General features: G+C 44.3%; 2 protein-coding genes across 2 annotated transcripts; one reads left to right on the top strand and one right to left on the bottom strand.

The window, feature by feature from the left end:
• Nucleotides 1–4,173: 4,173 nt before the first annotated feature.
• Nucleotides 4,174–4,437, bottom strand: LOC145505066 (late cornified envelope protein 3B-like). Its single transcript, XM_081486772.1, has one exon. It carries the CDS (start codon nucleotides 4,435–4,437, stop codon nucleotides 4,174–4,176), a length of 264 nt encoding a protein of 87 aa, XP_081342898.1.
• An 11,534-nt stretch (nucleotides 4,438–15,971) lies between these two features.
• LOC145505064 (late cornified envelope protein 3B-like) lies at nucleotides 15,972–16,235 on the top strand. Its single transcript, XM_081486771.1, has one exon. It carries the CDS (start codon nucleotides 15,972–15,974, stop codon nucleotides 16,233–16,235), a length of 264 nt encoding a protein of 87 aa, XP_081342897.1.
• Nucleotides 16,236–16,684: the final 449 nt, after the last annotated feature.

Here is a 16,684-nt window from a genome sequence, read left to right as displayed (position 1 = left end):
AGGGCATGGCAACCCCCTCCACAATTCTTGCCGAAAAATTCCATGGACAGAGGAGCCTGGTGGGCTACAGTCCAAAGCAAAGAGTCAGACACAACTAAGCACACAGACCATCAACAATCTTCATTCCTAGGTCCTCCATACCTTTCTGGGCAGTTGCCAAGAGTTTTCTTGTGAGGAAAGTCATAGGACTCCTCAAATACCCTGTGCCTCAGCTGTACCATGCATGCGTGTGTGTGTGTGTGTGTGTGTGTGTGTGTGTGTGAGGGGTCTCAGGCCCTGGGTCAGAGGCTTTGGGCATCAGTCCACTTTTGTCTACAGTGATTCTGAGGGGAAGTTGCATCCAGATGTTGTCACTTAGGATCACTTGGGGCTGATGGATGGGATGAGGACCCTAGCCCATGAGAATAGTACCTGGACAACTGGCAGGAACAGAGGGGTAGATCTTTGGTGTGTCCATGGGCAGTCAGCCCAGATGGTGATGCCAAGAGGAGCTCACAGAACCCAAGGGTCCTCATCAGAGGGGTGAGGTACTGCTAGTGCTGAGGGAGAATGGGGCTTGTTGGGCATTTATCTGGAGTCAGATATTCTGTTTGTTTGCATTCTGGCTTCTCCAGTTAACAGCTAGTATCTGGAAAAGGGGGAAAAAAAAGACAAAAACTACAAAGTGATAGAGGCACAAGAGACCAAAGATGTGAAGAGTAAAATAAGAGATAGAGACAAGAACTCTGCAGAAGGTGTAGTGACACAGTTTGTCAATTAAGATACATCTAGGGACTTCCCTGGAGAAGGCAATGGCACCCCACTCCAGTACTCTTGCCTGGAAAATCCCGTGGACGGAGGAGCCTGGTAGGCTGCTGTCCATGGGGTCGCTAAGAGTCGGACGCGACTGAGCGACTTCACTTTCACTTTTCATTTCCGTGCATTGGAGAAGGAAATGGCAATCCACTCCAGTATTCTTGCCTGGAGAATCCCAGGGACAGGGGAGCCTGGTGGGCTACCGTCTATGGGGTCGCACAGAGTCGGACACGACTGAAGCGACTTAGCAGCAGCAGCAGCAGGGACTTCCCTGGTGGTCCAGTGGTTAAGACTCCGATTCCACTGTAGGGGGCACGGGTTCTATTCCTGGTCAGGGAAGATCCTACATACCACGTGGTGTGGCCAAAAAAATAAAGTAAATGAACTGATTGGTTCTTTAAAGAAAAAAAAAAAAGATATATCTAAAGGCCACTGTATCAGTGCCTTAGTGACTGTGCTGTTTATTCTAGGAGCTCCAGAAATAGTATAGGGGAGGGAGGGATTCAAGCTGGCTGGGGTGGTTAAGGGAGATTAACTCAGCTGTGAATCATGCTGACCGGGTGTGGTGATGACGAGGGTGATAATGGTGAGTAGCAGAGATTAACCAAATGTTTTGGAAATTTCAATTATGTAAGCTGTTTGCTATTTTGCCATTGCACCTTTTATAGCATTGGAGATGCATTGCTCTCTGAAACATCACATTTAAGAAGAGGACACATCCTTTCAATCCCAATGATGACAAAATATTATTATTTTCTATGAACATTTATGAAAAGTATGTGTCTGGTTATCCTTGTACAGAAAGGCCTGATGTGCAGCCATCCCTTTTCAGATGATTAAAAAAAGAGTATTCATGGGAAGAAAAGAGTACCTCTAAGAAGGTGTTTTCCCACTGGGGCTGTGGAATGAAGGAGGGGGCCAGACAAAGGGCATGAGGATGAGGTCTGCCCATGCACTAACATTGTTCCAGTGGTTTTTAATAATCTGCCCCCTCTCCATTCTTGACTGCTGTTTTTGGATATGGAAACTAGCATATGGTCAAAGTCCTTTTTTTGTTACCACCAAAGCCACTATCTCAAAGCGTCAATATTTTCTCCAGGCTAGATGTTTTCTCTGGGTTTATTAAACCAGCAGCAGTGTCCACTCACCCTCAGAGTATGAGGCCAACTGAGAAGAGACTGTGTTTTACTCGACATTGTGACATTGTGTATAAAACAATCAACTGCTTCCTGTAGACCCATTTGAATGCAAGTTCTCAAGAGAAGAAATGTTGTCTCTGATTCTCAACCCTATCCTCAGTGCCTAGAACTGAGCACACAATAGATGCTCAATAAAAATGAACTGAATATATAAATTGGCCCAAGGAAAGGACCTGGATTCATCTTGATGAGCTTTGGGGAATCTGATTTTCTTCATGGCTGGGCTCCATGTTAAAGATGTTCTCATGTTACTTCTAGCTTCCCAAGACCCCCTTGGAATGCTAACTAGGAAATTTCCTGGTTGACCCTGCTCCTTTCTCTCTCTCTCTTTTTTTTTTTTTTAAACACAGTTTTAACTCAACCATAGCTGGAACTCTGTAAGCTCTTCAGGTGGCAGTTTGAGGTGCTTCTGAACCTCCATGTCTTCTTCCACAGCCTCTGTCAGGTGACACGCTCTAAATCCTCCAGTTTTGTTCAGTTTGTGGAATAAGGTTTCTGGTCTGCACAGGGCTGCAGGGCCTGCAGTCTCTAGCTCTCACACCTTGCATTCCAGGTTTGCAGGCTCTATCATGTGAGGCACAACTCTTCCCTGGGAGCCAGTGTGTCAGCCACTTCCAGGAGTTACCTTGCCCTGCCGAAGGCTGAACACTCTGCTGATTTCTAACCCAACTCAAACTAATGGCCAGAGCTGGGACTCCTGCTCCAGGGAATCATGTCTCATTTGTTAGATGGAGTTGGTGTGTATCTGGAATTAATCTCCTCTGAGGCTTTTTGACTTCCAAATTTTAGGAGTTAACTTCCAGGTTTGATAAAATCATTTTATAATTTAAGGTTGCAAAGTTATCCAGTTTTGTGCCCCCACTCTCCTCAGTTCCTAACATCAATTTCACACAGTGTTTACAATTGACTGTAGCTTGAGTTCTGACACTGTCTGACTTTCCAGGTGTCAAACAGATGTTACTCTTGGCTCACACTTAGGAACATTATTTCAGCCTCAGAAATGTCTGAGTTTCACAGTTTAGGCTAAAACATGGTACTTTATTTAGCTTCACGATAGTGTAGAATTCAAATTTAATCAATTATGTAGAATTCCAGCAACACTTTTCATTTTCTCTTTTTCCTAAAATTCTCATTTCACACGCTTCAGTCATCTCATTAACTAAACTCCCAGCCTCACCATTCCCCCTAGACCTCATTCAATTCTTCACTCACCTTTCATCTTCCCCTGCATTTTCATAGTCTGTGGAGTTAACTTTCCTTCCTTAGACATATCTTCTTCTTCTATCTTTGTTTTTGTAAATTAATTTATTTATTTTAACTGGAGGCTAATTACTTTACAATATTGTAGTGGTTTTTGCCATACATTGACATGAATCCACCATGGGTGTACATGTGTCCCCCATCCTGAACCTACCTCCTACCTCCCTCCCCATCCCATCCCTCAGGATTGTCCCAGTGTACTGGCCCTGAGCGCCCTGTCTCATGCATCAAACCTGGACTGGTGATCAGTTTCACATATGGTAATATACATGTTTCAATGCTATTCTCTCACATCATCCCACCCTCGCCTTCTCCCACAGAGTCCAAAAGTCTGTTCACCTTTGTTGCCTCTGGAGTCCCTGTCTCTTTATTTAGGACTCAGAAACAGCTTATTAAAATAACAGAACTCCCATGTCACACTCTAGCAATTCCTAAGTTGTATCAGGACCCACTGGAGGTTTCGAGGAAGTTAGTCCTTTCACTGAGAGCTGTAGGACCTAAACCAACAGGTCTCCATTCCAACTGAAAACTCATGGTGCTTCATGAATGGAGGGGGAAATGAACGCTCTTTTCCTGATCCAGAGCTCCGATTCTGCCTCCAGAACCTTGTGTGGATTGTGTTGGCCACCGGGGGGTCTGGGGAGGGACAGAGTGAAATGACACATGAGCCACCTGGAAATGAGGAAGAAAAGCTTTATTTTTTCACAGGGTCAGGCACAGGCTCTGCTGAGCATCAGCAGGTGCAGGAGGTGGGGACCTGTGAGATCCTGGAGATCAGACAGAAAGAGCCCTCCAGAGAGAGCTCTGAGCCCTGCACGGGAAACCCATCCAGGAAAGGATGCCTCAGGTTGGGGCTTTTCCTTGGCCCTTGGATTCTTGTTTCCTCTGAAATCACATGTCTCAGCATCAGGAGGCCAGGTCAGCAGCAGCCCCCAGAGCCCTGGCCACAGCCAGGGTGCCCGGACTGCAGACCACCGTCACCATCGCAGGAGCCAGAGCTCTGGCGCCGGCAGTGGTGGGACCTGCGGCGCCTGTGGGGGCCCAGGCAGCAGCCGCCCTCGGAGCTGGGGGCGCACCCTGAGGAGGCTGGAGGCAGACACTGTGCTGGGCTCTTTGGGGGGCACTTGGGGGAGGGGCACTTGGGAGGGGGCTGGCACTGCTGCTGGTTCTGCTGGCAAGACATCTCAGAGGGAGATCAGTGAGCCTAGGCAAAACAAAATCACCTCTCAGCCTGGGATCCACAGTCCAGTGTTTCCCCACTGTTGGTTTCCCGATCCCTCTCTTGTCAGGCCAGCTTAAGCCAAGGCTGCAGGAGGGAGAGGGACATTGATGTGGAGTTAATTTGATCATGCAAGATGCCTCCTACATTGCTCTCTGCCCAGGATCCCATGGTGCCAATCTAACTGAGCATCCAGACCTTTGTATCTCAAAGGAAACACACAAAGGAGGTACCCATTTGAGGAAAGTATTCTGAAAAGTGAATATCATGTGTGGACATGAATGGAAAGAGCATGGGAAATGTCATGAGCTCCTGTGACCTTTGCAGTTCCCAGAATTCTTGTCACATCCCAAAGGAACTCCTTTCTGACCTTTACATCACCCACCCCCCTCTGCCCGCCCCGGCTACCTTCTCTGCAACCATACTTCTGGGATTTCATTTCAGGCCCCTTTGGTTTCCACTTTTCTGCTATAATTTCAGGGTTCCTTTCCAGCATCTCAGGTAGAGTTCCATTCCCTGCTGGATACTCACCAGGTGCCAGGAGGGAGGAGAAGTCTATTTCTGAGGAGGCTGTGAATGAAGAGCTCAGGGCAAGAGCCCTTTTATCCTGTGCTGGGTGTGTGATATTTGACTTGAGCTCACCACTGCTTTCACAATCAGGGGGAGGGTGACAGTTTGGCATGTTCCCAGGACTAGACCTCAAGCCCTTTTCCTGGGCACTTACATAATGTCCAACTAAGGAGGTTCCATCAGGAAGCATGATGACTGTCCACACACCTCCCCCTGGGGCGGCTAGGAGCCTGGCAACCTTCCTTCCCTCCTTTGTTGTTTCAGACCATCTGCCTCCATTCAGATTCTGACTCACCTTCTTTCCTGGGAATAGGTACAGCTATGGATGAATTCTGTTTCGTTTTGTTTCTCCCCACCTCCCTCCGCCACCATGTGGCTCGTGGGATCCTAGTTCCCTGACTAGGGATTGAACCTGTATCCCTGTTTTGGAAGCTCAGAGTCTCAACCACTGGACTGCCAGGGAAATCCCAGAAGAATTTTGTTATTGGATCATGAGTCTACCAAGACAGACACACAGACAGACAAATTAATAAATCATAGAAAAAATTCTAAGTGGACCATGTTTCCTGGCTGCCTCAGTGACCAGGACCTTCAGAATAATCCACTACTGCCTCCTGAGCTCCTCGCAGTGAGATACGGGCAAGGGAAGGAGACTGTACCTGCATCCTGTCTAGGGGAAGTGAGCCCTGCTGATGACCTCACGGCACCCAGGCAGCAGTAGGCAGCTTCATGCATGGGAGCAGAACCAAGTTTGGTGTTGATGAACAAATAAATAAATTGATCTGAGCTGAAAAAAAGCTGTTGGTGCAATCATCTGAACTCAAAACTATTTGCACACTTAAGGAGGGAGATGGGAGGGAGATTCAAGAGGGAAGGGACATACAAACTAAAAAGAGATCTGATATAACATCCACAAGGGCACAGGTCAATCATGCATATATTAAAATTAACATAATAATGAGAAATAAAATTCTATATGGTTAAAATAATAACTATTTGCACACTTAAATCTATTATACTATCTATCATTAAAATATATAATTAAGGCTGTAAGCTTTAATAATCCATAGCTAATTTAAACAAGTTTTGCTATTATAATAATATTATATCATAGTCCTATATTTTCTTACAGGGCTTCCCAGGTGGTGCTAATGGTACGGAGCTTGCCTTTTGATGCAAGAGACAGACTCAGGTTTGAGCCCTGGGTCCAGAAGATCCCCTGCAGGAGGGCATGGAAACTCATTCCAGTATTCTTGCCTGGAGAATCTCATGGACAGAGGAGCCTGACAGGCTACCATCCATAGAGTTGCAGAGAGTCAAACACAACTTAAGTGACTTAGCACACATATTTTCTTACAGAGAAAAATGTTCATGGCCTATTAACTAGTAAAAAGCAGGTGATAAAGCAGTGCACATAGTTAAGTGACCTTTTTTTGTTGTTTTTGGCCATGCCTGGCAGCATACAAGATCTTAGTTCTCTGACTAGGGATCAAACCCATGTCCCCTGTATTAGGAGGTCGGAGTCTTAACCACTCAACTGCCAGAGAAGTCCCAATTAAGTGAGATTTTGAATGAAGTCTTTTTGTAGAAGAAAGTATCTTATTCTATTATGACCATTAAAACCTCTAGGAATGGCTTCCTGCCTTTAGAAAATTTTGTTTTCCTCCCTCTACTCAACACTCACCCAACACTAAAGCCTAGGGTCCCTGAACAGTATTTCAAGACCCTGTGCAGGAAGGACTTGGCATGGAGAGGACCTTCAGAGTGTTAGCTCAGGATGGAGATGGTGGAGACGGTGTGGAGGGAATTGTGGCCTCACTGACCTTCTCCAGTCTCCAGAGTGAGGTCTGACAGCCCTGAGGCCTTGCTTTGGGTCCCAGACTCCCTTTCAGTTTGACTACTATTTGCCTCACTTCACTGAGACCCTACAACTGGATACTGGGTTGCAAAGGGGAAAATATGAGCTATGAAAAGAGACACTATTTTTTCTCTTGGACTCCATGGTGAGGATGCAGAAGGAGGGGATAGAAGGCAACTCATATTTATTATCAGCTTTTCTGGATGGGGAAAGCCTTCAGTAATGCCACAAACTATGGCTACTCTCCCTCCTGGTACACCGGGGGAGTCTTAGTATACAACTTGTGTCCCAATGTGATTACTCAGTCACGTCCTAATTTGTGGCATAATACAGAGATAAGTGGTCAGCCTAAAGGAAGTGGTGCTAACATCACTCTTGGGGTTCCTCCGAAGGTCCAAACTGACCTTGGGGGATGACCAGGAGGGGGATGTCACCCACTGTTTCTTCCCCTGCAGACCAGATTCTCCTATTGCCAACCCTCCTTCTTCCTGAATATTTCTTCTCATCCAGTCATTAATCCCAAAGTTCCTACATTCAACAGACTTTAAGGGAGTGTCAGCTGTGGGTCAGGGACTGGTCTCAGCACTGGGAGCACAGCTACGAAGGAAACATAGCCTGCCTCACAGGACTGCCAATCTAGCAGAGAGGAGGGACACCATCATGAGTTATAACTATCTATACATTAAAGAGAGATTGCAGGTGCTGTGGCAAGTGTAAGGATAAGGTCTGAACCAGTCCAGGGTTCAGACCTCTGCAAAATGTGAATCGTTTTCCTCTTTGACTTGTTCAATAGAAGCAAGTACAAAGGCTCTTTTTGGTCCAAATGAGTACAATCTCTATCTCGAGTCATTAGCCAACAACAGCTGAAAGGTAATAGCAATCTCAGTGGTGGAATAAGTTCCAAAACTTCTGGGTGGCTCTCAGTGTAAAGATTTCTCCATCTTCCTTAAAATGTAAGTGGGGGACTTCCCTGGTAGTTCAGTGACTAAGACTCCATATTCCCAATGCAAGGGGCCTGGGTTCAATCCCTGGTCAGGGAACTAGATCCCACATGCTGCAACTAAAGATCCTGAACACCAAAACTAAGACCTGGCACAGCCAAATAAATCAATAAGTATTTTTAAAAACGTAAGTGTACGTCTCTCTGGTTTCCTCCAGGCTCCATCCCTCGTTCCTTTTTTTATGGGCACCTGGTTTAGTCCTGGAGTTGCTGCTCTCCCATTTTATATCCACTTGGGGAGGAAACCCCTCTTCACAGCCCCTTACGTTTCTCCCAGAGCAGCTGCTCAACAGGCCTGCAGATGGAGCAGATGTCCTTGATGATGCAAGAAGATGCTGTGAGGCCATGAGGGCAGCTTTGTGAGGACCAGTGTGAGTAGCTCATCTTTAGGAGCCAGGTACCCTGCAGTGTGGAGCTACCAGAGAGAATGCACTTTATTTCTGATGCATCTTTCTTAAAATGCACTTGGAGGCATTAAATCTCAGTTCGTCAATCAAGTCTGTCATCTTACATAAGAAATGAAACAAAGATAAACTTCTTCCTTCTTTCAGGGATGGGACCAGGAGGTGACAGAACTGTGTGAAGCTTCTGTGACCAGTGGCTCAATTTCTTTTAGGGAAAATGGGGCAAAGGAGTGTGAAAATGCCTCCCAATCTTCTAATTGAGGATATTTCTTCCTAGCTTCCATGTATCTATTTTCCTCCCCAGATGGTGTCTAGCACTTTTGGGATGTAAAATGCCTCCTCATATGGAAATATTGAAAATATTCTATACAGATTAAGACCTTAACATGATGTTGGTTTGTGATTTTTCTTAGTATTGTATATATTTTTTCTTTTTTTGGTTTTATTTTTTAATGTAACTTTCATTTTATACTGGAGTATAGTTGATTCACAATGTGTTAGTTTCAGGTGTAGAGCAAAGTGATTCATTTATACATATATTCATTCTTTTTCAGGTTCCTTTTCTCATATAGGTTATTATAGAATATTTGAGCCCCAACCCTAAAACCATAGCATCTAAATATCCTTAACTTCTAAAGAGCACATTGGAAGAGTCCCAGATTTCCTCTATGTATATTAAGAAAGCGGAGAAGTATCTCTCCCATTAACACTGTCATATGAAAATAGAAAGCCAAGCATTTTATGAGAAATGTCAAAACAGAGGATGATTTTCCCAGCAGATTATCGGGGAGGATGGACATCAAGGATGTGAGCTGGATCAGGACACGATGAGCTGGGTGGATATGCGGTGATGAGAGCTGTCAGATGGGCTGGTATGGCCATGTGACACTCCCCTTTGGAAATTCCAAGAAATGGTGTGAAGACACTTTGTGACTGTTTAGATGGTCATTTCCATCTACTGTTATTTGGGCAAATATATGTATTATAGTCTTACCTTGTGCTCACAGGCTGAAAAAACAGCTGATATTTAGATTATACATTACATGAGATACTCATACTTTGTAAAATTATGTGTCTTTTGATAAATGTAAAAAAAAATCCAGACAGTCCAGCAGTTCTAAAGAGAATCTTGAAATAATTGAGACATTATTGCATTCACATCAGACTAAAGGGAAAATAAAAACATATTATCATCCCAATAAATGCAGAGAAAGCATTTGAAAAAAATGCAACATCAATTCATGAAAAAAAGAAAAAAAGCTTTCAGAAAGACAACGAATCTTGTAGAGATTCCTTGGGAACATCCTCAACTTTATAAAGAGCATCTACAAAAAAATCCTGATAATATTTTCATACTTGATATAGAGAATGAATGTTTTTCTCCTAAAATCAGGAGCAAGGCAAGGGTAGATCTATGGAAAAGAACATAGGGCTCAAAAATAGACTCAGTATAGAGGATTAATTTATTTTAAACAAAGGTACAGAGGCGATCGAGTGGAGGAAGGACAGTCATTTCAACAAATGATGCTGAAACACTTGGCCATCTCTGTGTTAAAAAAGAATTAAATTTTACCTCATGCTATATACAAAAATTAACTCAACAAGGATATTAACCAAAATGTAAAACATAAAACTTCTAAAGTAAAACATAATAGATGATCTCCTATGACTTCGGGTTATACAAACATTTTTTAGATATGGCAAAAAAAGGAGTCATTCAAAAAAGAAAAACTTGATAAACTGAACTTCACCAAAATGAAAAACTTTAACTTTTCAAAAGACATTGTTAGGAAAATGCAAAGAAAATTCAGAGACTTGGGGAAAATATTTTCAGAACATATATCTTACAGAGTTATGTCTAGAATATATTAAAAATACTTAAAAATAAGAAAACAAAAAACAGACAGACATCTCAACAAAGAAAATGCACAATGGCAAATAAGCACAAGAAAATACACTGAATATCATTTGTCATTAAGGAAAGGCAGATTAAAAGCAAAATGAGATACCACTTTACACACATTAGAAGGGTTAAAAAAAAATCTGACAATACCAAATACTATGAAGGATGTGGAGCATTTAGAGCTCTTAGACATTGCTGGCGACAATGCAAAATTATACAACCAACTTGGAAAATAGTTTGCCAGTATCTCACAAATAGAAATGTATACTCACCATTTGCCCCAGAGCCCTTTTCTTAGGTAATTGGCCAAAAGGAATAAAATTTATGTTCAGAGAAAAACCTGTAAGTCAACGTTTATGGTGGCTTTGTTTGTAATTGCCCTGAATTGCAAATAAACCAAGTGTCCTTCAATTGGTGAATCGATTAAAAATCTGATACATCCATGCAGTGGAATGCTACTTAGCAATAAACAAGGAACGAGCTACTACTATATGAAACAACAGGAATGAATTTTAAATACATTTTTCTATGTGAAAGAAGTCAGGCTTTCAATGTCACATATTATATAGTTCTAATTATATGCCAACAAAGGTCTGTCTAGTCAAAGCTTTGTTTTTTCCAGTAGTCACGTATGGATATGAGAGTTGGACTATAAAGAAAGCTGAGCGCCAAAGAATTGATGCTTTTGAACTGTGGTGTTGAAGGAGACCCTTGAGAATCCTTGGACAGTAAGGAGATCCAACCAGTCCATCCTACAGGAAATCAGTCCTGAATATTCATTGGAAGGACTGAGGCTGAAACTAAAACTCCAATACTTTGGCCACCTGATGCGAAGAACTGACTCATTGGAAAAGACCCTGATGCTGGGAGAGATTGAAGGTGGGAGGAGAAGGGGACAACAGAGGATGAGATGGTTGGATGGCATCACCAATTCAATGGACATGAGTTTATGTAAGCTCTGAGAGTTGGTGATGGACGGATTGGCGTACTGTAGTCCATGGGGTTGCAAAGAGTCGGACATGACTGACTGAACTGAACTGAATTACATGCCATTCTGGAAAAGATAAAACTATAAAGACTAAAAAAATAGATTGGTGGTTGCCCAGGGTTGGGATGGGGGAGGGGATATATTGGGGTGATGGACTTGTTCCATATCTTAATTGTAGCAGCAGTTACATGACTGCAGTTATCTGTTAGTTAAAGCCCATGGAATTGTATACTTCAATGGGTGATATTTTTAGAGTATGTAACATACACATTGGCTTCCCTGGGGCTCAGTGGTAAAGAATCCTACTGCCAATGCAGAGATACAGGTTCAAACCCTTGGTTGGGAGGATCCCCTGGGGAAGAAAATGGCAACCCATTTCAGTATTCTTGCCTGGAGAGCATGGATGGAGGAGACTGATGGGCTACAGCTTATGGGGTTGCAAAGAGTCAGATATGACTTAGTGACCAAACAACAACAAAATATACCTCAAGGAATCTGACTTAATAATAGAAAAAATTAAAACAGTATTTTTTAGGAATATATACAAATGTGACAAAAATATATTAAAAGGGAAGAAAGAAAGAACATTAAGTACAAAATTCAAGATTTTGGTTATGTCAGTTGGCTGAGACATGGGATGACAGAGAACTCAGTAGGTCCATGTAATTTACTATAAAGTTATTATTTCATTAGGTGGTAGATTTTTGTGTGTTTTTATTTAAATGATTGATAGGTAGATAAATTAAGAGGGGGTGTGTGTGGACCAATGTCCAGCATACATTAAAAACCAAGGATTATTGTTAGTTCCAGTCTACACCCAGTATCTGATAATAAGAAAACTAAAGGACGTAAACTCCAAGGAGAAATACCTTCCCAGGATTTGGGCCTTACCTTTCTCATCTTCCCCTTTCACAACATCAGTCATAAATTGCTGATGAGAAGGGCTATTCCTTGTTTGTTTGTTACTAATACGCCTGGCTCAGAAGGCTTGCCTTGGAGCTGGACCTCAGATAAAGCACTTCCTGCTCCAGAGCTCACATACACGTTACTAGGTCATAAGATCCTCATTTTAGGCCAACCAGCTCAGTTTCTTCTCCATGTTAATTTCTTCTCCATGTTAGTTTCTTCTCCATGTTTTATCTCAGATTCCTCAGGATGTCAGAGGAATCTGACATCTTCACAGTAAAGCATCTTTGGAGTCAATACATGCTTCGAGCTGTGAATTCAAGTGTCTTCCTTTGTCTTTTCAGTCTCACTGTGGACTCTGTTCTGAGAAGGAAAGCACTGACTGTGAGGTGGGGGAGATTCCAGGAGAATGTGCATGCTCAGACATGTCTGACTCTTTGCCACCTGTAGCCCACCAGGCTCCTCTGTCCATGAGATTTCCCAGGCAAGAATATTGAAGTGGAACTGCCATCCCTCCTCCAGGAGATCTTCACCACCCAGGGATCGAACCTGCGTCTCCGTGAATTCTTTACCACTGAGCCATCTGGCAAGGTTCCAGGAGGGAGGAGTGAAATTAAGGAGCTCCATCACAAGGAGGAAAAGAATGGGCACATCAGGAGACAGGAACTAAGACAGGGACTCAGGGGTGGGGCTGGGAGGAAGCCAGCTACCAGTCAGCTAGTGATGCACGAGGACCAGAAAGCAGCTCTATTGGCAGGTTCTGAAATGGTTTGAGTCACACTGACTGGGGACAAGTGTTATACCCAAAGTGTAGCCCCACAGCAACTCAGAATCACACATCACTTGGATTAAACATGGCCTCTGTGCTTATTTCTAGAAAAGCATATTGCATGGAAAAATAATTAGCTCTCTTCTGCAGCTAGATTTGAACCCTAAGACTAAGTCAGTTCTCCTCCCTTCTACTTACATATTTTGCCTTAGGAAGTTTTATATGAGGCTCATTTGATATCATAGACCTTATAGTTTCTAAAGTGAAAGTGTTAGTTGCTCAGTCGTGTCTGATTCTTTGTGACCCCATGGACAGTAGCCTGCCAGGTTCCTCTGTCCATGGAATTCTCCAGGCAAGAATACTGGAGTGGGTAGCCATTCTCTTCTCTTGGGGATCTTCCTGGAATATATATTTAGTGTTCACTCTAACTGGGATATATGGGTGAAAATACACCATTAGCCCCCTTGTCCAGGACCGTTTATGTTCCCACATGTATCCTGAAAGAACTTTTGGAATCACTGATTCAAAACAAGTAAATTGTACATTGAAGAGAAAAAGGACACCATAGCCTTTACTATTAATTTTGTGTCTAAAAACAGGTAGCTAGTCCTTTAAGCTTATAAGAAATTAGAATGTAATGTAATACATTTGCTATAATAAAGTTTTATTTAATTCTATTTAATTAAATTTAAGTATGTGAATGCTGAAGTGTCAATGATAAATTTATTTTCGGTAAGTGTAATGTAATATATTTTTCATATTGGAGATACAGTTTAATGAGGAATAGATATGTAATGTCACCAGTAAATTCAATGGGAAAATAGCACTCAGATGGGAAAGAATCTGCCTGCAATGTAGGAGACCTGGGTTCGATCTCTTGGTCAGGAAGATCCCCTGGAGAAGAGAATGGCTACCCACCCCAGTATTCTTTCCTGGAGAATTCTGTGGATGGAGGAACCTGGAAGGCTACTGTCCATGGGGTCACAAAGAGTCAGACACGACTGAGCAATCAACACTCTCACATTGGCCTTTATAAGGTCTATGATATTAAATGAGGCTCATATAAAACGTCCACCATGGTCAACCTTAAAATTACCAACCATTTTTGCAGAATGGTTCATTATTATCATTTACACAATCTTCCTTCCCTTAGCTCTTCCAACATCTGAACCATTTCCTTCTATTAGCTTTTACGATGTTAGAATCAATAGTGCACATTGGCAGATATGGACACAACAGAGCCTCAGTGAAGAGTGGACTTTGCTCCATCTCCCCTTCTCCTCCTTCTTCTTAATAATATCAGTCGTGAATTTCGTCACATCTAGAGCTGTAGGCCCCTTCTTAGTGGGACTCCTCTACTGCTGCCCATGCTGCCACATGGGACAGTGAGGTCCTCTCAGGAACCTGTCTGTCTTAGACAAGAACTGGCTCTTTCCTCCATCCCTTACCCTACACATCTCCCATCTCCCTCAGGACAATGACCTTGACCAGCTGTCACCAGACTTCAGAGAACACTGAAGTCTTCATTACCTTTTGGGACTTACAGTGCAATGCGGGGACAAGAGGGACTGACCACCATAAGCTAAAATCTTAGGCTTGTGGTCTTTGCAAACGCTTCTGTGATAGCACTTATCTCAGTAGATCAATATATTTACTTGCCTAGGGACTTTCCTGGCCACCCAGAGGTTAGGACTTCACTTTCCAATACAAGAGGTGAGGGTTCAATCCCTGGTCAGGGAGCTAAGATTCCATATGCCTTGTGGCCAAAAAAACCAAACATGAAACAGAAGCAATATTGTAACAAATTCAATAAAGACGTAAAAATTATTTTAAAATATTTATTTACTTCTCTGTGTCATGGTCTATTTAACCTGTGAGATAATCAGAGAAGAAACCTGTCATACATCTCTCTATATTATTCTTGTCAAATGAAGTAAAATGGACAGAGCTTGGTCTAGGAATCAGTTCAGTTCAGTCACTCAGTCGTGTCCAACGCTTTGCGACCCCATGAATCGCAGCACACCAGGCCTCTCTGTCCATCACCAACTCCCAGAGTTTACCCAAACCCATGTCCATCGAGTCAGTGATGCTATCCAACCATCTCATCCTCCGTCGTCCCCTTCTCCTCCCGCCCCCAATCCTTCCCAGCATCAGGGTCTTTTCCAATGAGTCAACTCTTCGCATGAGGTGGCCAAAGTATTGGAGTTTCAGCTTCAACATCAGTCCTCCCAATGAACAACCAGGACTGATCTCCTTTAAGATGGACTGGTTAGTGAACAAATGACTAAAGACATAGCAATAGGTCCAGAGTAGATCTGAGTAGGAAGTTGTTCAGCAGTCACAGGGACATCCTGGTTCCACCTTAGAATTTTAGATTCATGCTCAGGAAGACACGAGGCAAGCAAATAGGAAGTGTGTGTTGTCATCGCCCTCCCCCTTGTTGTGAAAGCAGCAGGATGCTCAGGCCGTGCATCACACACCCAGCACAGGATAAAAGGGCTTCTGCTCTGAAATGCACATCCACAGCCTACCCAGGAGCATCCTTCTCCTGCCTCCACTGCAGTGGTGAGTGACTGGAAGGAGACAGAGCCTCAGCTAGGAGTGTGGGGGAGACAAACTTGGGGTTGGTGGGGAAGAGAGAAGCAGAGGTGTCTGTGGAGGCAGCAAGAATCAGACTTTGGGGGACAACTGGGGACAGGGCAGGGGACAGTGAGCAAGGACCTGTGTGGGAGGCATTGGGGTCTGGGACACATGACTCTCAGCACCACCCCCATGCTTCATCCTGAAACACACAGGCACCCAGAGACATCCTCCACGGGTCACTTCCCAGTGGGGTGTGTTTGCCTCCGTGATTCTATGGGGCCCACTGAGGGGATGACAGCATGGTTCTGGGAAGGAGTAGAGAGTGAGGGAACTGTCTTGCCAGGTCAGTTGAACTTGAGATCCATTTCTACTTTTCTCCTGAACATCACAGCTCAGGAGGCAGCTGGGATTAGGAGCACAGGCCCTAATAAGACCACTCACAGGGGAGACACTGGCCTGGAGCTCGTGCACTGACCTTTTCCTTGAATGTGTCCAGGCTCACTGACCTCCCGCCGAGATGTCCTGCCAGCAGAGTCAGCAGCAGTGCCAGCCCCCTCCCAAGTGCTCCTCCCCCAAGTGCCCCCCAAAGAGCCCAGCACAGTGTCTGCCTCCAGCCTCCTCGGGCTGTGCTCCCAGCTCCGAGGGCAACTGCTGCCTGGGCCCCCACAGGCGCCCCAGGTCCCACTGCTGCTGGCGCCAGAGCTCCGACTCCTGCGATAGTGATGGTGGTCTGCAGTCCGGGCGCTCTGGCTGTGGCCAGGGATCTGGGGGCTGCTGCTGACCTGGCCTCCTGATGCTGAGACACGTGATTTCAGAGGAAACAAGAACCCAAGGGCCAAGGAAAAGCCCCAGCTTGATGCATCCTTTCTTGGACACCCTTGTCTTTGTTTCCCAGGCTGACTAGCTGAAATGTTCACAGCAGGGTGGTGAGCTCTCCCTAGAAGGCTCTAAGGTGTATTTCCCAAGAGCCTGTGGGCCCCCCTGCTCTGTGCCTCCAGTGTTCTCACCTCTGTTTGACCACACAGAGAAATAAAACCTCTTCTCACACCACATGCCTCTCACCTGTCCATTGACTGCTCCACCCAAGGCTGTCCGGTGGGCCCCTCCCTTGTTTCCTGAAGGTCCAGCTTGCCTGCACCAGGGAATGATCCTGGCAGGGGCCTGGCACATTAATAGGTCTGCTTTTTCTCACATGGGTTTGTGGGGGCCACCCAGTGGGAGTTTTGGGAG

Source organism: Giraffa tippelskirchi, chromosome 5 (assembly GCF_054371585.1).
Source record: "Giraffa tippelskirchi isolate mGirTip1 chromosome 5, T2T-mGirTip1v1.2.pri, whole genome shotgun sequence".
Classification (NCBI taxonomy): Eukaryota; Metazoa; Chordata; class Mammalia; order Artiodactyla; family Giraffidae; genus Giraffa; species Giraffa tippelskirchi.
The sequence above is the reverse complement of the archived record's forward strand: the minus strand, read 5'-3'. Positions and strand labels throughout refer to the sequence as shown.

Bases quoted from the DNA above. Each gene is read 5' to 3' on its own strand.
- LOC145505066 (XM_081486772.1), bottom strand. From the start codon at position 4,437: ATGTCTTGCCAGCAGAACCAGCAGCAGTGCCAGCCCCCTCCCAAGTGC.
- LOC145505064 (XM_081486771.1), top strand. From the start codon at position 15,972: ATGTCCTGCCAGCAGAGTCAGCAGCAGTGCCAGCCCCCTCCCAAGTGC.